Source organism: Cricetulus griseus, chromosome 2 (genome assembly GCF_003668045.3).
Source record: "Cricetulus griseus strain 17A/GY chromosome 2, alternate assembly CriGri-PICRH-1.0, whole genome shotgun sequence".
Lineage (NCBI taxonomy): Eukaryota > Metazoa > Chordata > Mammalia > Rodentia > Cricetidae > Cricetulus > Cricetulus griseus.
Genome location: NC_048595.1, coordinates 26,667,318 through 26,690,795, shown reverse-complemented (window position 1 = coordinate 26,690,795; position 23,478 = coordinate 26,667,318). Strand labels below are relative to the sequence as shown.

The 23,478-nt window shown below is 39.0% G+C and overlaps 1 protein-coding gene and 1 non-coding gene across 6 annotated transcripts in view; both read right to left on the bottom strand.

The window, feature by feature from the left end:
* The window catches only part of LOC100769090 (protein argonaute-3), a 103,006-nt gene that overhangs the window by 30,337 nt on the left and 49,191 nt on the right, over nucleotides 1–23,478 (bottom strand). For all 5 annotated transcript variants that reach the window (XM_027399283.2, XM_035439617.1, XM_027399284.2 and 2 more), the window contains 7 exons: nucleotides 17,502–17,636; nucleotides 12,384–12,471; nucleotides 12,116–12,263; nucleotides 10,746–10,865; nucleotides 5,104–5,226; nucleotides 4,466–4,599; nucleotides 2,442–2,626 (listed from right to left, as the gene is read on the bottom strand). In XM_027399283.2, coding sequence (XP_027255084.1) covers nucleotides 2,442–2,626; nucleotides 4,466–4,599; nucleotides 5,104–5,226; nucleotides 10,746–10,865; nucleotides 12,116–12,263; nucleotides 12,384–12,471; nucleotides 17,502–17,636 — 933 coding nt within the window. The remainder of the gene's footprint in view (nucleotides 1–2,441; nucleotides 2,627–4,465; nucleotides 4,600–5,103; nucleotides 5,227–10,745; nucleotides 10,866–12,115; nucleotides 12,264–12,383; nucleotides 12,472–17,501; nucleotides 17,637–23,478) is intronic.
* Nucleotides 6,689–6,812, bottom strand: LOC113833926. The gene has a single exon (XR_003482113.1). It is a non-coding gene; the product is annotated as a small nucleolar RNA SNORA17 (small nucleolar RNA).

Genomic DNA, 23,478 nt, shown 5'->3' with positions numbered 1-23,478 from the left:
TGTGAATGCTGGGAATTGAAGCTGGGTCCTCTGGAAGAGCTCTTCACCACCAAACCAGTGTTCTTGCCCTCCTTCCTTCCTCTTTCTTTTGGAGGGGAGGGGGTATCTGTAGGTGCGCACACATTTATTTATCTATTTATTTATTTATTTATTTATTTATTTTTGTTTTTTTGAGACAGGGTTTCTCTGTGGCTTTGGAGGCTGTCCTGTAACTAGCTCTTGAAGACCTAGCCTCCCGAGTGCTGGGATTAAAGGCGTGTGCCACCAATGCCCGGCGTGCTCACGCATTTTTCTTTTTTTTGGCTTCAGATGAAGACATTTAATATCAGTAGCTTTTCTAAGTCAGATTTCTTCTTAGTTGATGGTTCTCACTCGGTGTCTTCTTGGTGCTGTAGCTCAGATGTCAGCTTGGGTTATAATTATGTAAGAACCCAAGTGTGGATGCATGTGTGTGCACATGTGTCTGCATGTATGCATTGGAGGCCACAAGTTGATATAAGGTGTCTTCTTCAATCACTCTTCCCTTTGTTTTATGAGACAGGGTCTCTCACTGAATGTGGAGCTCACCATTGGCTAGACAGGCTGACCAGCAAGCCCAGAAATTCCTGTTTCTGTCTCTCCTGTGTGGGGATTATCGGTGCTTGCTGCCGTGCCTGACTTTTTTATGTGGGTTCTTGGGGATCAAAATCAGGCCCTCATCCTTGCACAGCAAACACCACACTGATTGAACTATCTCCCTACCCTCACTTCTGTCATTTCTAAGGTAAATTTATTTTATTATGTTTTCCTCAATTTTTTCATGAATCAAGGAGTTACCTTTATTTTATTAATCTCACAAAACTTTGCTTTGTATATAGTCATATAAGGTTATTATAGTATTTCTCAGTTCCACAGGTGAAGAAAGTAAAGCTTACTACAGTTAGGTAATTATAGCATGAATTCTAATCAATATTAATAATAAAAAACCCAGAGTCAGATATTAATTGGGGAAAGCTGAAAGATCAGAGAAGCAAAACAGCCAGCTACTAGTTCTTACCTCTGCTGAATCCTCAGACCAAAGGGGTGATCCTGATCCTGTCTCTAGGAATCCTCAGACCAAAGGGGTGATCCTGTCTCTAGGAATCCTCAGACTGCACTGCTTCTGTCTCCTCCCACCTTATATTCCTCTCTCCACCCAGCCATATCCCTTCCTGTCTTGTCTCCACCTCCTTAGTGCTGCGATGACTTGCATGTCCTCATTCCAAGTGCTGGGATAACCTTTGCGTGAGCTCTGTTTCTCTTTTAGACTGGATCAATTTTGTGTATCCCAGGGTGGCCTTGAACCCACGGAAATCCATCTGCCTCTGTCTCCCGAGTGTTAGGATTAAAGGTGTGTGCTACCACTGCCTGGCCTCTATGGCTAACTAGTGTGGCTAGCTCTACACTCTGAACTTCAGGTAAGCTTTATTTGTTATGCCATAAACAAAATATCACCACAGGTAATTCAGCCACATCACACAGGTAGTACAACCAGCACTATCTGAACAATGAGCAACACAGTCCTATCTCCAGAATCTGTGCTTTTAACCTACTACCTTATCCTGCTACTCAAGTTACTCCAAGGCAATTTTATTACACAATTCTTCCCTTAACCATTGCTTGTGATGTCTCTTTTAGTTACTAAAATTCATTTCCCAGAGTCCTCTTTTCCACTACGTAGCTTACAGACTTCGCCTTAAAGTAATAATATGTGGTTTTAAATACAATGGTATAAATATATTTTAGTATTTGAAAATTTTAGGCTATTTAATTCTAAAAACAATGTTAAGTAGGAAAAGGGGGAAAATGCAGTATTTCTGCTGTAGTGCTGGAGATCAAACCCAGGTCTGTGTGCATCTTAGGCCAGTGCTCTAGTAATGAGCTATGTGGAGATATATTGTTTATGATCTAATAAAATCACTGAGGATCAAAATGCAAAGCCAGCACACTAGTTAGCTATTGAAGCTAGGCGGTGGTGGTATACACCTTTAATCCCAGGACTCAGGAGAAAGAGGCAGACAGATCTGTTAGTTCAAGGACATACTGAGCTACATGAAATTGATCCAGTCCTAAAGAAAAACAGCTGACACAAAGGAGAGCTCAGCACTTGGGATCACACACCTTTAATCCCAGCCATAGAGATGTATATAAAAGACAGGAGCTCAGTGTCTCAGGCTGCATTCTAAGATTTAGTTTCCAACCACACTGAAGAGAGGCAACAGTCTGAGGCTTGGTGGAGAGCTCCATGGAGACAGGATTAACCCTTACAGTCAGAGGTAGAGTTAAGAGCTAGTGGCCAGCTGCTTTGTTTCTCTGATCTTCAGCTCAAAGTTGAACTCCAATATCAGTCACTGGGTTTTTATTTTTCCTGTTACAGAGCTGAACTCTCACTCCTGAAAAATGCAGTTGTAAAATGTCCTTACCATACACAGGTGTCTTTCCTGGCAGGATGACGATAATGAGCTGCAGTCCTGAATATGTATTCTTAAGATGTCGGAACATGGGCTCCACACTGTCTGCTCCCTGTGCATATTTGCAGAAGCATGGCTGGCCTTGGATAGGCATCCCTGCATCCTTGGAAATCTTTCGAAGCTGGTCCGTGAAACCTCTAAAGAAGGTGAAACCACTAAATAGAAAACCTTTGTAGAAAATACTTTCTCTTTTGATTGTGTAGTATTAAGGATTGAACGCATGATCTTGTGTGTTTACTCTGCACTGAGCTGTATCTCCAGCTCCAAACCTACCACACAGTAATGAAAAGTTTAAGAAAGAAATGGAAGCTGGGCATGGTGGCATAGACCTTTAATTTCAGCACTTGGGAGGCAGAGGCAGTGAGTTTGAGGCCAGCCTGCTCTGTAAAGCAAATCCAGGACAGCCAGGACTATATGGAGAAACCCTGTTTGGAAAAACCAGGAAAGAAGAGGGAGGGGGGAGGAAACAAGGAAGAAGGGAAGAAAGAAAGAAAGAAAGAAAGAAAGAAAGAAAGAAAGAAAGAAAGAAAGAGAAAGAAAGGAAGAAGAAAGAAAGGAAAGGAAGGAAGGAGGGAAGGAAGGAAGGAAGGAAGGAAGGAAGGAAGGAAGGAAGGAAAAGAAAGGGAGGATGAAGCACAGATTGCTTTGTGTGCTTGCTCCATATACAAAAGGTTACCAGAAGCCGGGCGTTGGTGGCGCACGCCTTTAATCCCAGCACTCAGGAGGCAGAGGCAGGCGGATCTCTGTGAGTCCGAGGCCAGCCTGGTCTACAGAGCGAGTGCCAGGATAGGCTCCGAAGCTACACAGAGAAACCCTATCTCGAAAAACCAAAAAAAAATTTTTTTTAATTTAATGCCTTTTTGATCTTAACCAATGGCTATAATTTTTGAAGTCTCAGGTATAACAAATAAATTTACACACTTATTTCTTTATAATTTCTTTCCTTTTTTTGAGACAGGGTTTCTCTGTGTAGCTCTGGCTGTCTTAGAACTCACTCTGTAGATCAGGCTGGCCTTGAGTTCAAATATTCACCTGCCTCTGCCTCCTGAGTGCTGAGATTAAAGGTGTGCAGCACAACGCCATGCTTTTTAATTTCAAGAATAAAATACTCATTTTTTAAAAAAAAGATTTTATTTACTTATTATGTATACAACATTCTGCTTCCATGTACATCTGCACACCAGAAGAGGGCACCAGATCTCATAATGGATGGTTGTGAGCCACCATAAAATACTCATTCTTTTTTTGGTTTTTCGAGACAGGGTTTCTGTGTGTAGCTTTGGAGCCTATCCTGGCACTCCCTTTGGAGACCAGGCTGGCCTCCAACTCACAGAGATCCGCCTGCCTCTGCCTCCCGAGTGCTGGGATTAAAGGCGTGTGCCACCAACGCCCGGCCTTCATTCTTAATGTATATCTTTGAAACTGTAGCATGAAATTTTTCCTTTCCTTATCAAGTTGACAACTTTTGCCTTTTTGCTTCAATGAGTTCTAGGCCAATGAGAGGCCCTGGTCAAAAAGGAAGTGGATAATGCCTGGTGAATGTCATTTTAGGCTAATTTCTGGCTATACATGCACAAACAATGCACACCCACATATATACATACACTTGCACATGTGTGGGTACACACACACAAATTATTTTTTGAGACTGGGTCTTGCTAACTTATGGTTCTCCTGCCTCAGCATCCCATGTAACTGGAATGATAGGTGATCCCAGCTGGATGGAAGAAATAGTTTTAAAGGTTCATTGGTTAAATATACTCCATATAGAGGCAACATTTATTAGAATATGAGATGAATAATTTAAAATTGGAATTCAGGGCTAGAGGTGTAGTTCAGCTATACAGGTTATTGGATATACAAGGTTCTGGGTTCACCCCTAGTTCCACCAAAAATAATATATATATATATATATATATATATATTTGTAAATTCCAAACACAAAATCCCCAAACCAAACCAAGGCAACAGCTTACTTCAGTATTTCCTCTCTGCACTGCCTCTGTGTGGCAAAACAGGCTATGGCCCACATTTTGATTTCAACTCCTGTGTGGAATTGTTTTCCTCGCATGTCCCACACACCGTGGCTCGGTGTTGCCACTGTCCGGTTCTGTAAGAGAAATAACATCACAGAAAAACAAAAACATTACCAGACAATGAATTTTGGTGAGCTCAAGTAAGCATTTCAAATTGCTGAACTGATACATTCTTCATACTCTATATGGAGTTGACTGTTCTAAATCAATGTTATTTATACAGTTAAAACCTAAGAGGCCAGCAAGATGGTTCAGCAAATAAAGACAGTTGATGTCCCCAAGCCTGATGACCTGAGTTTGACACACACACCACACACAAGAACTCATATGGCAGGAGAGGACTCAACTTCCTCAAGTTACCCTCTGACTACCACACGTCCACCCTTCACAATAAATAAATAAATGTGAAAAAATTATTTATGCTAAACTCAAGCAAAGAAATCCACATTGAAACAAATAAAACACCTGATGTATTGTTGGAACAATAAAACAGTAAGTTCAAGGCTTAGATTACCATCTCTCCACGCTTAGCAAATTATACATGTATGTCTGATTAAAACATTGCTGACACGCTTTACCCGTCCTCCATACTGGAGCATAGGTGCTGGAAGGACACGTCCGGTTACATGAGCCATTTCATCCCGCACTTTAAATTGAAACTCCTGAACGAATGGATCTGTTTCATAGTTTGCACTTCTTACCTAGCAACAGAAAAGATTTCTCATTATTCTCAGACCTTCTCTGAACTGATTGCTTTACTTGCTAGAACCTCCTCTTTCCCTTTCACTATGCTGACCATATATTTTCTAACAAGAAGAATCACTGCTGCTCTGACTATAAAGCAGAGAATATTATCATGCAAATTGTAAAGTCAGGGACTGTGAGAAATCTATCAACACCTTGGTAATTTATTCACGATAAATGGATTGATATTAGGTTGAATAATACACTTTAATTATTTGTGACCAATGAAAATGATAATTTTAAATAATTAAGTAATCTCAAAAGAGAAGAATACTTATCTAAAATGGGATAAGAATCTTCTGATTGATTGGGCAGTGGTGGTGCACACCTTTAATCCCAGCACTTGGGAGGCAGAGGCAGGTGGATCTCTGCGAGTTTGGTCTTACACATTTTAGGAGACTTTTAAAACTGTATTGTAATACAATTAGACAGAAATCTAGAGTGACAATCAACCTTTATTTTCCTAATTAAACAAGATGTAATAACTACCATTCACTTTTTATAGAATTATAAGGCAAAGGAATAATTGTTATTAGCTTACAAAATGAACACTTTTTTGTGTCTGTGTGAATGTCTGTATGTATAGATGAGCATTCTGTGCCTGCTTGGTGTCTGTAGAGACCAGAAGAGTGTTGGATTCCTGGAACTGGAGTTACAAGCAATTATGAGCCACCATATGAGTGCTGGGATCCAAACCTGGGTCCTCTGCAATATCAGCAAGGGCTTAACTGGCTGGACCATCTCTCTAGCCCAGAAAGAATTTCTGATCTGTTTTTGTTTGGTTGGTTTTGAGAATGAGCAAATTTATTTGGGACATTTGCTACAGCATCTGCAGCCAGTTTTTTCCCTCTTGCGTAATTATTACGGCTAAGATGACATGCAGTTGGGTAGATGGGAGTGTTGAATGGAATCTTGGAAGGGCCTTCCATGCCCCTAGTATCATAGCCACTGACCTAACTACTAGTCAGTTCTGTAGGCAATCACAACCTAACTATACTAGTTTTGGGGAAAAAATATAGCTCACAATGTAAGACTTGGGCTTCTAGAATAAGAAGTGTACAACAGCCCAGAACCTGGATTCCCCAACAGAAGGTTGTGTAGGTGGTTCAGCAGGTTCTTGGTCAGGTAACAGTAGGCACACCTGTGAGGCCCATGACCTAGAGCTGTATCTACACTCGTCCAGGCCTGCCTTGGGGCACTGAACGGGGCCATGTTTCCTTCTGGAATGGCTGGGCATTCTGCCCAAGGCCACATGACAATCAGCTTTAGTCACTCATCTTCCTGAAACCTTCTCTCTGCACAGGCCTCTCTTCTACCTCACAGTGAGCGTGTGCAAGACTATCAGAGGCTTGGGATAGCCAACTACTAGGACAGAGGTGGTCCCACAGCTAGTGTTCAGGGAATTGACAGGCACCGCAGATTGTCAGGCTGCAGTCCCTCAAATGTTCACAGTTCAGAACACTGAGCACAGACATAGCCTCTCTCCTCTCTGCCATCTACTGAAGCACATGAAACAGATATCTGTATGGTCTCTCAGGGCAGTATGTGCTGGATAGGTTTCTGCCAACTTGACACTTCTATAAGATTGGGCTGGAGGGCATTTTCTTAATTAGTGATTGATGAAGGAGGGCCCAGCCCATAGTGGTCCAAGGTTCTATATGAAAGGAGACTGAACAAGCCATAGGGAGCAAGCCAGTAAGCAGCACCCTCCATGGCCTCTGCATCAGCTCCTGCCCCCAGGTTCCTGCCCTGACTTCCTTTGATGACAAACAGTGAGGTAGAAGTGTGAGCCAAATGAGCCCTTTTCTTCCCCCCAAGTTGCTTTGGTCATGGTGTTTCATCACAGCAATAGCAACTCTAAGGTAGTGTTTGTTTTTCACTTTTATGTAGCTAAGGCTGATCTCAAACTCAAACCTGTTATATGGCTGAAACTGATCTTGAACTAATCTTCCAGTTTCTGTTTCCCGAGTACTGGAATTGCAGGTATGTGCTACCACAATGGTTTTACATGATGCTGGGGATTGAAGCCTTTTCCATGCTAGGCAACATTTAGTCCCTCAATTGTGCATGTGACATATAATTATCAAACTATTTTAAATTTTTGTTTAACAAGACAACAGAAACTGTTTCAAAAACAAAACATGTAAAGTAGTATTAACACCTGAGCAAATGCTGGGTGTGATGGCACATGACTTTAATACCAGCACTTAGGAGGCAGAAGCAGGTTGATCTCTGTGAGTTCAGGGTTAGGGTTAGGGTTAGGGTTAGGGTTACAAAGTGAGTTCCAGGGCAGCCAAGACTGTTACATAGGGAAACCCTGTCTTGAAAAACAAAAACAAATCAAACCAAAACAAAATAACAAAATAAAACAAAACAACAACAACAAAAACTTCTGAAAGTGCTAGTAAATTGTTTGGGGAATATATTCATATTTATTGATTCCATCACCCCTTGTTTGTCCAGACAGGTTAAATAATATTCAGGGGAGAGTGACACAAGATTCAGGATTCCTTAAAAAACAAAACAAAAAACTCACCCCACTTTGAGTATTCTATCAATAATAAGAATAAATAAACATTTAATCTATAATTAAAAAATTTGTGTGTGTATGTATATGTGTGCATGTGTGTATATATGTGTGTGTGTGTGCCCAATGTGTACCCAGGTGCCTGTGGAGTCCAAGAGATAGTGTCAGATTCCCTATGCTAGAATCACAGGCACTTGTGAGCCTCCTGATGTAAGTCCTCTCCCAAAGCAGCAAATGTTCTTAACCACCGCTCCATCTATCCAGCCTCTATTTATTTACTTATATCAAGTTTTAGAAATAGATAATACTGTGTTTTTTAACTTTAAAATATTTTATCATGAATAGAACTTTATAGGAAAATGGGAAAGAAGGGTTGATGAGATGGCTTGGTGAGTAAAGCTCCTGCCTCCAAGCTCGATGACCTGAGTTCAACCCTGACCACTGGGACCCACATGGAGGAAGAAGAGAACTGACTCTAAGTCTACCTTATCATTTCTGAGGTCTCATTTATTAATATAATTGTCTTCATGCAATGTGTAACATAAGCATTTCCTATGTTGCTGCAATCTCTTAATGACAGTAATTTTATTAATTTTATCTTGTGACTATGTAACAGAAGTGCCTGGAGTTGGGAAGTGGTAAGTCACAGAACGAATCAGTAGAGGTAGTCAACTGAGACTGCTGACTGTTGGCTTCAGGACTCATCTTTGGAAGTCCTCCTTAGTGTCTACAGCATCACTGTGTCCATCTCAAAGGTAACATGCCCAGAAGACACTAGATCTATGCCTTTCTGAGTATCCCCAATCCCATGGTAAGACAAGTGGAGCTAAATATGGGGCTGGTGATGGGTTCTGTCTCTTTCCCCAGAGCTCCTAGGTGCTTGAAAAATGAAGGGGTGACTGTACCTCCAGCCTTGGTCTTGGCAGTCTCTTCAGCATCTGTTTGCTGCTGTTTGCTGACTGCAGTCCTCAGGAAGGCCTGAAGTGTCATGTCACTGAGCTCCCCAGAGGGTATGCCATACTCAGTTCCTTGGGGAGTATCTCTCCCATTTCCCTGTGCTCGGAATTTCCTGGGAGAACCTAGACAGCACGTCTTCTCTGTATTTTTTTCCTCCTTTCCTTATTTTTGGAGTGTGGTGGTTTGAAAGAAAATGGCACCCATAGGGAGTGGCACTATTAGGAGGAGTAGTCTTGTTGGCGTTGGTGTGGTCTCATTAGAAGAAGTATGCACTGTAGAGGCAAGCTTTGAGGTCTTATATATGCTCAAGCCACGCTAGTGAGACAGACTGCTTCCTGTTGCCTGCCTATCAAGATGTAGAACTCTCAGCTGCAGCACCATGTCTGCCTGCACACCACCATGTTGCACCATGATGATGAGGGACTACACCTCTGAAAATCTAAGTCACTCCAATTAAATTTTTCCTTTATAAGAGCTACTGTGTTCAGCTGGGCAGTGGTGGTGCATATCTTTAATACCAGCACTCAGGAGGCAGAGACAGGTGCATCTCTGAGAGTTTGAGACCAGCCCTGGACTACAGAGTGAGTTCCAAGACAGACTCCAAAGCTACAGAGAAATCCTGTCTCAAACAACAAACAAAAAACCCCAAACAAACAACAACAACAAAAAAAAGAGTTGCTGTGGTCATGGTGTCTCTTCACAGCAATAGAAAAGCTTACTAAGACATAGAGACAGGGTCTCTCCATGTACTCCTGGCTATCCTGGAGCTTGAAGCTATATAGAGCAGGCTGGCTTGTAACTCAAGAGAGATCCTCTTACTCCTGCCTCCTGAGAGCTGGGATTAAAGGATTCTCTACCACTCCCAGCCTTCTCCACATTTATTTTGCAATAGTAATCATCGTGGTTTGCTTTGGGGATGGAGAAGTTGCCAATGTATGGAAAAACTTGCATTTTCCATTCTGGTAGAATCTGACATTGTTCAGGAGGTGGTTGTTCTAGCCATGGTATATCAGCAGGATGGTTTTCCCTTTCTGGAACACCAGTTGAGGGGCCTGGAGCAGCAGACAGTTTTTGTTTTGTTTTGTTTTGCCAAGAGCCTTGTAAAATCCACTGTGTATTTTTATTGGGCACAACATGATGTTTTGGAGTATATATACACTGTGGAGTAGTAGTGTGAATTTTATCAAGTGATACTACTAGCATCCTGCCCCTCACTTCTACAAGACATGGGGCGCCCTGCATTATTGAAACTGGTTTGTTGTTGAGACAGGTTCTTATTCTGCAGTCTGGGTTGGCCTCCAACTAATGGTAATCCTCCTGCCTCAGCCTCCCAAGGGCTGGGATTACAAGGCCTAGTTTGTTTGTTTGTATATGAGGTTGTCTATGTAGCCCAGAAAGGCCCAGAATTTGGATGATCCCCCCTGCCTCATCCTCCAGATAGATGGGATTATAGGCATGAGGTATTCGGTTTCAGTCTGACACTGGTAGCTAAGAAATTCTAGATTGACTGTTAACATTATATTTTCAGTATTTCTCATTATAATACTTTGATGTTTCCCCTTTGCCCTTCTTTTAGGTGGGGGTTCAGTTAACTTTTGATGAGTCTGTTCCCTAGATTTAAATGGTCTAGAGTTGAATTAGAAGCACCAAACCCTTCTCATGTAATTTACTAATGTTTACCCCCCTCTCCCACACCATACATTACTCCATGATACATGTCTCTCTTCTGCTTCTTCTTGAGACAAGGTCTCACTGTGCAGCTCTGGCTGTCCTGGAATTCGCTCTGTAGACCAGGCTGGCCATGAACTCGTGGAGATCCGCCTGCGTCTGCCTCCCCAGTGCTGGGATTAAAGGCATGTGCAACTACACCTGGCTGCAGGGTCTCTTAATCTGACAGTTCATGAAATGGTAATATGGCATCAGCTGGTGAGAACATGGTTTTTGAGTAGCTCACTCTAGTACACTTTAATATTTATAGAATTATGTACTAACCAATCTGCTAATTTCCTCTTGTCTATCTGGTGCAGATCTTGCTGTTGCCTTAATCATGGTAGAAGTCTGATTGTCTGTTAGTTTCTTGATACACCGTTGCCCAGCCACAATATTGCAGACCTAGAAATAAAGCAAGTTATACAATGTATATATTTTTGTTAGAATACACTCACTTAATGCCAATTGCCTATTAAATATAATTTTAAAGTCTATTTAATCACTTCTTTTTTTTTTTAAAGATTTTATTTATTTTTTATTATGTATACAGTCTTCTGCCTGCATGCCAGCAGAGGGCAACAGATCTCATTCAAGGTGGTTGTGAGCCACCATGTGGTTGCTGGGAATTGAACTCAGGACCTCTGGAAGAACAGTAAGTTCTCTTAACCACTGAGCCACCTCTCCAGCCCCCTAACCACTTCTTTTCACTATCATGTTAAGAAAAAAAAAAAAGACTGAAAAAAGCATAGTAAAAATGCTAACAATGGTAGAACTATGGGTGAACTTTTATCATTTTGTTTGGCTAGTTTTATGTCAACTTTACACAAGCGGAGGGAACCTCAATTAAGAAAATGCTTCCCTAAGATCAGGCTGCAGGGCATTTTCTTAATTAGTGATTGATGAGGGAGGGCCCAGCTCATTGTGGTCCTGGGTTCTAATAAGAAAGCAGACTGAACAAGCCATGGGGAGCAAGCCAGTAACTAGCAGCACCCTCCATTGCTTCTGCATGAGCTCTTGCCTCCAGGATCCTGCCCTGCTTGAGTTCCTGTTCTGACTTCTTTGATGATGAACAGTGAGGTAGGAGTCTAAGCCAAATAAATCCTTTCCTCCCCAAGTTGATGCTGGTCATGGTGCCTGATCACAGCAACAGGCACTCTGACTGAGACACATCCTATATTATTTAAAGAAATTTTAGAAAAAAATTAGAATTTAAAATTTGTTCAAATTCCAAAATAAATGTGAGACTCAGATAAATCACAGGTCATAAAGGATCCTAAAAGAATGATGAACAGTGCCAGGGAGGTGACTCTGCTGGTCAAGCACTTGCTGCATAGGGACCTGAGTTCAGATCCCTAGCACTAATGTAAAAAGCTAGGCATAGTGGTGATGCCTGTAATCTCAGTGCTGGGGAGAGGAAGAACAGGAGAGGCGGAAAAATAGATCCTGGAGGCTCGATGGTTAGCTAGTCCAGCTCAAACAGTAAGTTCCAGATTCAATGATACAGATAGATAGCAATAGAGGAAGACTCTCGATGGCCTCCTCTGCCCCCCCCCCCAAACACTGGCACACACACTCGAACACGCACACACACTTGAACATGCACACAGAGAAGGATGAACAGAAGCATGTCATAAGCAGTAGAAAGACATTACTTCTAGCGGCAGGTACGTATGCTTCTGCTCCTGCCCCACTTGCAGACAGGGAAGGTGAGGGTACTTCAGCTGAAGAGCGTACTTTTCTCTGAAATACTGGGCTACAGTTCTCTCCACAGTCTGGCCATTTTCTAACTGTAAAGGAAAGCTGGAAGAAAAAGAGCTGCATGAGCAGATCTCATCCTGTTAGGAGCTAGCAAACTACCAACCCCTTACTTAGAGGAAGCTGCTTCAGAGCACTGCTGTGGGAAACACCAGCTTTTCTTACGTTTGATGGCTGGCAGGCCTTCTTGTTACATTACAAACACGGTATTTCCGTCTCATTGTTCCACAATGAGTCACTTCAACCTTCAGACCTGTTCCCAACAAGAAAAGTGAAGGTTACAGAAATTCCATGAAAAATACTTACCCTGTCTGTTCACTATTATAAAACCTCAGTTCTGAGCAGGCAGAAAATCTGTGACACAAGCAATGTGGTATCAGGAAGTTTTATTGCTAATAATTGTTATAATAATTCCAGACCTTTTAATACCAAATATTTTTCTTACTCTATCAAGCTCTTTATGTTAAAAATGAAAAGGCTATAATTTGCTAAGTCCAAAGATAAAGGACAGAGTTCTCCACTAGAAAAAAAGCAGTTGTAATAAAAAAGAGTTTATAATAAACTCATAAATGAGAGCACAAGTTACTTAAACAGCCCCTCATCACATAGTGACGGAAGATTAGAGTTTCATGAAGTTCAAAAGATCTATGAAGCAGGCAGAAAAAAATCTGGTCCTTTTTGCCAGAACTGGACTGAGCCATCTTGTCAATACTCCAATAATTCTTTTGTATTTTTTCTTTTTTTTGAAACAGGGTCTGTCTAACAAGGGGCTATGCTAGAACTTGCTATGCAGACCAGGCTGGCCTAGAACTCACAAAGACCCACCTGTCTTTGCCTCATGAGTGCTGGGATTAAAGGTGTGCACTACCACCCTGGGGATCTTGCAAATAATTCCTTTTTAAAAACTATTTAATTTTATGAGCATTGGTGTGAGGGTGTCAGATACCCTGGAACTGGAGTTACAGATAGTTGTGAGCTACCATGTGAGTGCTGAGAACTGAACCCAAGTCCTCTGGAAGAGCAGCCAGTGCTCTTACCCACTGAGCAATCTCTCCAGCCCTCAAATAATTCTTAAAGCAGGTGATGTCTACCTTCTTATGGAGTCATCAACCCTTTGAGAATCTGATGAAAGAAATAAATTCTCAGAAAAACACATACAATCTAGCAAGTAATTTTTAAAAAAGATTTATTTTATATGTACTGGTGTTTTGCCTACATGTATGTCTGTGTGAGGGTGTTGAATCCTCTGGAACTGGAGTTACAGACAGTTGTAAGCTGCCATGTGGGTCCTCTGGAAGAGCAATCAATGCTTTTAACCACCGAGGCACCTTTCCAGTCTGGAATTTTAAATATTTTTAGGTGTCTGTAGTTCATGTATGGATTTTAGTGATTCAAGGATTCCAGGCCAATTCTAGAAAGTAAAGAAATAGTACTCAGGGCCTTGTGCATATCAGGCAAGTGTCCTACCACTGAGCTATATCCTTTACCCTTTTCATTTTAAGACAGGGTCTTGCTGAGTTGCCCACACTAGCCTTGAATTTATCTTCCTTCCTCAGCTTCCCAAATTAGTGTGATTACACTAATTTGCCACGCCTGGCATATCAGGTGACAATCTTCAGGAAGTTTCTTGTTTCTATTTTATTTGGGAATGGGTGGAAACAGCAGTCTCTATGTAGTCCTGACTGTCCTGGAACTCTCTATAGAGACCAGGTTGCACTTGAACTCATTGCCTTCCCAGTGCTAGGATTAAAGGTGTGCCCACCATTCCCAGCAGGGATTTTCGTAAGTAGTACTGAGAAACAGAATGTCCTGAGATGATGTTAAATTTGTGCTAATATGGCAATCATTAGGAACGTGTAACTGATTACAGAAAATGCAACTAATGTGCCTGATAAAGTAAAAATTTAATTTTAATTAAGTTAGTTATGCAAATTCTTAGCTGCCATATTGGCCAACGTAGTAACCCAGGAGTTAACAATATAATATAATATAATATAAAAGGAGTTATCATATAATAGCTACTCTTCACAGAAAAACAGGTCCATTTTAAAGTTTGGCCTAGCTCTGAAAGTGAGTCTAGAAGGGCACAAAAAGAGTTTTAGTTTCTGAACAGAAATTACGGTTATTACTTTAAGTAATCTCACTTTTATATTAGTTCCTACAGTGCAGTGATTCTCATCTGAATGTGATTTTGCCCACCTTGGACCCTGGCACATGGGGTAGTGCCTGGAGAAACTGTGTGTGTGTTGCAAATCCAGGCCTGTGGCACACATTAGGCAAGTGCTTCACCACGAGGTACACTCCCAGCCTCAGGAAGACTTCTGTGACTCTTAAAACTAGGTGATATCACTGGCAGGTGGTGAGTAGAGGCTGGACACTTCCACATATTCTAGAAAGTGCAAAACTGTACCTCCAAACTCAGCAAATTATCCAGTACAAAATGTCAAGAGAAACCCTACCACAGTGTAGTTTTTTTCTTACCTAATTATTAACTATACTAGCATCATAAAGTACACGCATAGTAAATGATATTTTCTTTTGATATATCAGCACAAATTAGGATAGCAAATAGTTTTCCTTTAAAAGTATTCTTAATAAAAATTAAATCACTGAGAAGTATTTTTCATTAAAATTATATTTCTAAAATTAAAATTTCAAATATTTATTATGTTATTATAAAGAAGGCCAGAAAACACAAAGGAAGGCCTTATGGAAACAGTAATAATATGAAGTAAGCAACATAAAAATACTATGTTTAGGGGAAAAAACAATAATACACGTTTCTGTTATTTGAGCCAGTTAACTGTTTATTTTCAAGTTTTCCCCATATTTAAAAAAATATAGTTTTTTTTTTTTTTTTCCAGACAGGGTTTCTCTGTGACTTTGGAGGCTGTCCTAGAACTTGCTCTGTAGATCAGGCTGGCCTTGAACTTACAGAGATCCTCCTGCCTCTGCCTCCCAAGTGCTGGGATTAAAGGCATGTGCCACCATTGCCCAGCTTAAAAAATATATTTTTATATAAAAATATTTTTTCTATAAATAAGGTTGTACATGCTTATAAAACAAAGTTTTTAATAAAAGTAAATTAGTGCTTCTATATACATAAAATTATCATACATTTCCCCAAGAATAATTGTTAAAAAAACCTCACTCCAAAGTTATTACTAACCAGTTGGAAGTAAATTTAACTAGAATATAATCAATATACTAAAATTTATATTAATTATGACATAATTATGGCACTATTTAGCAGTATCAAACTCCTTAAGTTAAATCTTAAACCCAAACATCACTGAATATAAAACTCTATTTTTTTTTTTTTGAGTTCCTGTGATAGGAATACATGATGTACTTTAAAGACTCCCCCTTTTCAAAAACGTCTTCTAGACTTTGAATGAAGGAAAAAAATACTAGTTTATTAAATTAGTTTATTAAATTAGATACAACCCAGATTTTCTATCCCAAATATAAGATCTCATAGGTACCTAACAATTAGACCAAATCCAGGGGCTAGCAAAGAGTCAAAGAATGGAATAATTCTCTGCCCAGGTCCCTCCCCAAACCCTCCATCCAACCAAAACGTTTGGCTTTAATAAATATTTAACCTATAAACTTGGCTTTACCTTCACTATAACATCAACTTTATAATGCTTTCTAGTCAATTTTTCAGTCATTTCTTTGGGCCCCTGAGCAGTTGAAGTTAAGATCGAGTCCATGCTCTTCGGGCAGCAGTTGGATCCTTGTTCTGTACATCTTGTATTTTCTGTGATAGAGTGGTGATATGAGTTGATTGCATAGTTACCGAAAAATAATGTAAGTGATTGCATGATAGCAGAGGTGGTAACTAAGCAGCAACTCCACTGGAAACCATGGCATTTCGATGATCACATAGATAATGGCAGGTCATGTGCTAACCTCCTGACAATGCTAACTGCAGTTAAAACAGATTATGAACGGACAATGATATGGTTGCAAAACAGTCATCTTGAACAGTTTCTTATTTTGGCACTTATATAACTTGAGATAGATGGATGCTTATTAACAAAACAAAAAGGGCTTTCCTTTGAATGCTTTATTACAATGACCGTCTCTTTTTTGTTGTTACTGAATGGCAAAGGATGAATGATAACTGGAACAAGCAGGATGTATGCACCTACTCTAATTGGTTTGGGGGAACTGAAAGATGTTCTGTGAACAAACTTGAATGCTTCCTTCAAACCACAAGCTGAAAATTATCTGCAACAAATAGGTAAAAATCTTAAAACAAAAACAATAATTATTTTTATCTATTTAAGATGTAACATTTAATATAAACAAAGTTTGTTACTCCTTACTAGATATTATCTGGTTTCTTCATGACTATATACAGTGGAGTTACATCTTACAGGAAGATTATAGATACTAAAGTCATAAATAAGGAGAGAACTGTACACAATTAAATTGCTTTTTTAAAATCCCTGAAATTACTGATAAAGCACAGTGTTTGTTAGTTTGAACACAAAACTGTAAATGTACTTAAAAATATACAGAAAGAGCAAATATGCACAGAATATAATATCAGAACACTATTAAAGTAATTTTAATTTGAGGGACTACAGATAATAACGTTTTTTTTTGTTTTTAGTTAAATGGACATATGATGCAACACCACTGTAAAAATTTTAACTAAGTAAGATAGGTACCTCCAATAGTGCACATTACATAGCTAAGATACAAATTTAGAATAACACATGAAACCGGTGAATTCTATATTCTAAAATCCCAAAGAAGTAAGATTTAAAAACACTGTAATTTTAGAAAAATAATGAGATCATTAATCAGAATATGTTCAAAGAGTGAGTCAAACTCTAAAGTAACAATATTTTTAAGGTAAGATTCTGTTTTGCCATTTTTTTATTTATTAATTTCATTTCACCACAGTTCTTAAGGTAAAATTCTGACTTTAAAGACAGTATTAGAGAAACATTTCCCAATGAGACACACTCATCTCTCCAGCTAGTATGGGACAGTATTCACAAAAACAAAAACATAGCTGGAATGCTTAGCATATTTTTCATTCAACCACTACTTAAGAAGCTACAGGAATGGATCTGATGTAACATTTTATAGTTAATCTATATTCTATTGGGCATATCACACAGATTAATCTTAATTATAAAAACACTTTCATAGAAAGTTATCTTATCCATGCATTTTATAGTCAAGCTGTTTTAAATACTAATTAGTAGCAAACTATAGAAATGATGTCTGAAAGTATAGTCTTCTAAATTCTAATGAACTCACCTTTTATCTCCTTAGTGAATTTTACCCGATGAGAATCAGTCAGAGGTCTGGGTTGCTCATCAATGTTATGAATGTCAAGAACTTCACACATGAACTGAATTACAGGTTGTGCTTTGTAGAAGGCAGTGGCAGAAACTAAGAAAAAAACACAAATAGTATAAATTAATATTTTAAAACTCAGAACCTCCATTGTAAGTTTCCATAATTAACTATGTACAGTTAAAATGATCCCTTATGGGAGTGTATAATTTATATATATTATACCCCCCAACACACATGTATGTATTTTCCAAAATGAAGGAATTTGATTTCTGAGATATAAGAAGAGAAAGGTCAAATACTATAGTTTTTATAAACTATCTCTTTCACCACGAGTAACTAATTTTCACAGAAGTGTTCTAGGAGAACTGTGAAGTCAAAGAATGCCTAACTGGATTATTTCTTAAACAAGCTTCCTAGTCTAGCATGCTCATTTCTCCTAGAGAGCTTTATCTTGTAAGGACTTACGAGGACAGTATTAAACCCGAGTCACAGGCCATACCAGTGGTACCTGCCAAATGTTCCTGAGCAACAGATACCAGCATGATTATTTTAAAATGGTTTCTTATCTCTGGGTTTTGGAACTACAAGTCTGCTAGTAGACCACACATCTCCTTTTCTCCTTCCCTCCTTCCTCCTCTTCTTTCTTTTCTCCTCCTCCTCCTTCTAAGACAAGGCCTCACTGTGTAGCACTTGCCCATCTGGGACTCAATACGGCGAGGTTGGCCTCAGATTTACAAAGATACATAATCCCTTTGCCTCCTAAGTGCTGGGATTAAAGGTGTATACCACTACATTTAACCTTATTGTTTTTAAGATTAAGAACTTATGAGTGTGTATGTCTCTATGGAAGGGTATGTGCATGTGTGTGAGCGGTGACCTCAGAGGACAGAAGAAACTCTCAACTCCCTGTAGTGGAGTCACAGGTGGCTATGAGCTGCCAGTGTGGGTCCTGAAGACAGAATGGAGGCAGGAAGAGTGTGCTCTTAACTGTTGATCCATCTCTCCATCTCTCCATCCTTACATATATATATATATATATATAATATATATATATATATATATATATTAAACAATATATATATTGTTTTTTTGAGACAGGGTTTCTCTGTGTAGCTTTGGAGCCTATCCTGGCACTCGCTCTTGAGACCAGGCTGGCCTCGAACTCACAGAGATCCGCCTGCCTCTGCCTCCCAGATGCTGGGATTAAAGGCGTGCACCACCAACGCCCGGCTACATTATATTCTTTTACTGAAAAACTGTGGGAACATTTTTGTGCATAAGCAAATGCCAGAAAAGATGGAGGTGGTCACTCATGCCTTTAATCCCAAAACTCATGAGGCAGAGGCAGGCAGAGCGCTATGAGTTCTACATGACCAGCCAGGGCTACATAGTGAGACCCATCTTAAAACAAAACAAAAAAACAGAACCAAACAAAAAACAAAAACAAAAAAAAACAAAATAAAACAAACATGCCAGTAAGATACATACATACATACATACATACATACATACATACATACATACATACATATACATACATGTTTCATTACTTCAGCAAATGCTGGCCTGGGCTACTTTTTAAGAAGGAAATAGATAAAAGAAATGTGTTTCGAATAACATGTTTTTACTTTCCTTTAATCCTAAAGGTAGATTTTCTTCACTGGATATTACCAGTCACAACTGAAACTACCATACTAACATACTACAGTTATTTCTTCTACTGTATTTTCCTGTTACACTTCCAATCATTTCACTGTTTACCATCTTCTAAACTACATACAATAACATGGGCATTTGGGAAGAAAATTAAACTTTGTAATACAAAGCTTTAAAAAGGATAGGTTGAAAGGGCAGGTCTCCCATGGAGGAGAGGAGTGAGGGGAAAGAGTGGCTGGGATGTAAAATTAAAAACAAAAACAGTGGTTGAAATGAGGAAACACAGTTTTAAGTATGAGTAATTTCTAATGGTAAAAGATCACTGGGATCCCTTTGTTGACCTTTCAAATGTTTGTTGTTTGTTTTGTTTTTAAGACAGGCTGCCTCACTCACTATGTATGTGTGATCTTGAATGTCTCTGATGATCATATTTCCACTTCCCAAGTGCTCAGATTATCGGCCTGCACCACCATGTCTGGATTATGTGGTACTGTGGACTGAACCTAGGGCTCTCTATGTTCCAGGAACGGATTCTACCCATTGAGCTACAGCAACCAGACCAACTGCCCCATCCCCCAGCTGATATTACAGGCATGTATCACGGTGCCAACTGACTCCAAATATTTCATAAGTCTACATATATATTTAATTTTATCTTTCCCTTTCACAAATAAGCTAATTACTCTTGAGAAAGTTAATATTTAACATTTTAAGACTCCAATAAACATTCTCTAAACATAATGATATATATTAACCAAAGGTTCTATGTTAACATAAACCTTCCTTAAAAAGGAAAAGCATGTAATAATTTTTTTATAGGAAATGATCCACAAAAAGCACTTGATAGAACCTAGCACTGTGGCAATTAATATTCTGATTGTACAAGGGCTGGAGGGAACTTACTTAATTTGGTCAGTCACCTAATAAAACTCCATGGCAAATCCAACTTTGTTTAATACAAGTTGCTAATTAGCACAGTAAAGCAAATTAAGAGAAATAAAAAGTTAAAAATGAAAAGGGAAAACAAATAACTACATGTCATCAGTGTAACTATTTAGAAAACTACTTTGTAGATAAATTACTAGGACTGTTGTCAGACTTATGAGCAGCTTACAAAAGTAAATTACATTTTTATATACTAGCAATCAACTCAATTTTTTTTCTTAAAGATTTATTATATATACAATGTTCTACAGGCATGTATGCCTGTATACCAGAACAGGGCACCAGATCTCATTATGGGTGTTTGTGAGCCACCATGTGGTTGCTGGGAACTGAACCCAGGAACTGACCTCTGGAAGAGCAGTCAGTGCTGTTAACCACTGAGTCATCTCTCCAGCCCTCAACTCAAAATTTATTTCAAAAGATATTCCTTGCAATCAACAAACTAATTTTTTAAAAGTTACTTATTGAATGTGTGCATGCCACAGCGCTCATGTGGCCGTCAGAGGACAACTTGTAAGAGTTGGCTCCCTTCTTCCACCATGCAGGTTCTGGGGATCAAACTCAGGTCAGTAGGTTTGGCAACAAGGGCCTTTACACAATGAATCCTCTTGCTGGCCCATGCCAAAAGCTTGAAAGTACTTGGACTGAAGTCTAAACAAAAGATGTGTAAGAATTATAGAAGTATAATTAATATAGAAAGATTGTAGAGACACTCTAACAGAGTAAAATATCTTACCCATGTACATTTTTTCTAAGATTTATCTGCATATTCAAAACAACTTCTACCAATATGACTGAACATGTATCAAATAGGTGCAACTACTGTCCATGGGAATTAAGAAACTAATACTATAGTTAACATAAAAGGATAAAACAATGAAAGTCAATAAAAGAATGAAACAAGAATAGCCATGACCATTCTTAAGGATAAGGTACGGAGAGATGGCTCAATGGTTAAGAGCACTTACTTCTCTCTCTCTCTTTTCTCTCCCCACTCTCCCTTCTCTTCCCTTACTTACTCCATTCCCTTTCTCAATAAACTTTCCACATAATTTTAAAAACAAAAGCACTTGTTACTCAAGCAGAGCACCCAGGATCAATTCCCAGCATCTATGTGATGACTCACAACCATCTGGAACTCCAGTTCCAGGGATCAGATACCTTCTTGATTTCATGAGTACCAGGCACACATGGTGCACATACATATACACAGGCAAACAGTCATACACATAAAATCAAATAAGTAAATCTTTTTGTTTGCTTGCTTTTGGTTTTTGAGACAGGGTTTCTCTGTGTAGCCCTGGGTGTTCTGGAACCCAATCTGTAAACCAGGCTGGCCTCAAATTCAGAGATTCACCTGCCTCTACCCCCTGAGTGCTGGGATTAAAGGCATTTGCCTCTGCTACCCAGCTGGATCCATTTTTTTTTCAAAATGTTTATAACTGTTTTAATATAACTTATTATTTTATTTCTTTCCTGTTAACTTGAAATGCCACCTCAGACATTTACAAAAATTCCATAAATACACAGCTCCTTTGTTTCTAGGCTTTCTCTCAGAGTCATTAAATTGGAATTCTTAATGTATCATGATTTATGAGAGTAGACAAGGGCCAGCAAGATAGTTCATTGGGTAAAGATGCCTGCCACCAAGTCTAAGGATCTGAATTCCACTCCAAGACTAAGGTGGAAGGAGAGAACTTACTTCTTCAAGTTGTCCTCTGGATGTGCACCCCCCAATAAAAACATGATTAAAAAGATAATGGGATCCACGTAAACATCAATCAATGGAATGAGATAAATTATAAACATATTCCAGTCAGTGGTGGAGCACTCTTTGAAACCAGCACTCAGGAGGTAGAGGCAGGTGGACCTCTGAGTTTGAGGCCAGCCTGGTCTACAGATTGAGTTCCAGGACAGCCAGGGATACACAGTGAGACCCTGTCTTGAAATAACAAAACAAACAAAAAACCATTATAAACACATATATAGTACAAATTAAAATGAATGAGAATGCACCAGAATTCAGTTAAACTGAGAAATAAAGATGTTAGGGAAGTTTGTGAAGATTGTATCTAGTTAGAGAACTGGAGGAAAAAAAAAGATCAAATTAGGCAATGAGATTACGAGTGAGTTCAATTTGTGAACATAATGCATTACTGAGTTTATTAAGTTAATTTCACTAAAATTTTACAAAATATCCTAAAATTCATGTATCTTTTTACTAGATTTACTCATTGATAGCAGATAAAAATGTTTTGTTTTTTTCCTAGTGCTATGCACTAAGTTAGAGCCTACACATGCTAGGTGAATGCTCTCCCACAGAACTACATTTCCAACCCAAATTTTGGCTTTGGTTGGAAACTTATCTTTTAATTTTCTTACTTATTGCACGTTTGTTTAATTAATTAGCTAATCAACTGATTGTACTAGGGATTAACTAAGGGCCTTGGGCTAAACAAGTGCTTTACCAGGCAACACTTAAAAAATTCAGTTAAAAAAATCATCCCCACTTTGAAAAATCAACACAAACAGAAAAAAGGGTTGGAAACCAAACGGATTTATTGGAGTTTTCACTAGTTTTCTGATTGTTATTTACATATTTATTTATTATGGTACTTGGAATTGAACCTTTGGCTTTATGCACCCTGAGTGAGTGCTACACCACTGACCCTCATTCCCGGTCCTTTGAGTTTCTAATTATTCATCTGTTAAAAAATAAACAAAAACAAACAAAAAAATTCCTGGAGCTGAAGAGAGGGCTCAGTAGTTAACAATGCTTACAACTATTCCAAAGGACTTGAGTTTGGTACCCAGAACTCACATCCAGGCATAACTCCAGGTCCAAGAGATTTGACGACCTTGTCTGGTATCTGTCTGTGTATATACACAGACATAAGCACATACTCAGAAATGAAATAAAATACTTCTCAGAGCATTGGAAATTGTCAATGCAAGGTCTGAAATAGGTAGCAACTTAGAGCATCTTTTTCCACTTCTGAATAATTTTTTACTCATGTTATTTGCTCATTGATCTACTGCTGGCAGGCAGTTAAACTGTCAATGTACAATAATTATTTGCACAATAATCTTTGAAGAGACTGTATGAAGTCTCATGAAAATGAGATTAGGATTTCACTGTGCCCAAACTGAAACTGTATTAGGATACAAGAGGGCTGTGGGAATATAGCTCAATGGTCAGAGGACTTGCCTAGTATGTACAAGTTCCTGGATTTGATCCCTAGCACTGCAAAATAAAGTATAAATAAATAAATGAAATCAATCAGATACATCAGAAAATTATAGATGCAAACAAAAAAAGAATTATGTAGTTGCA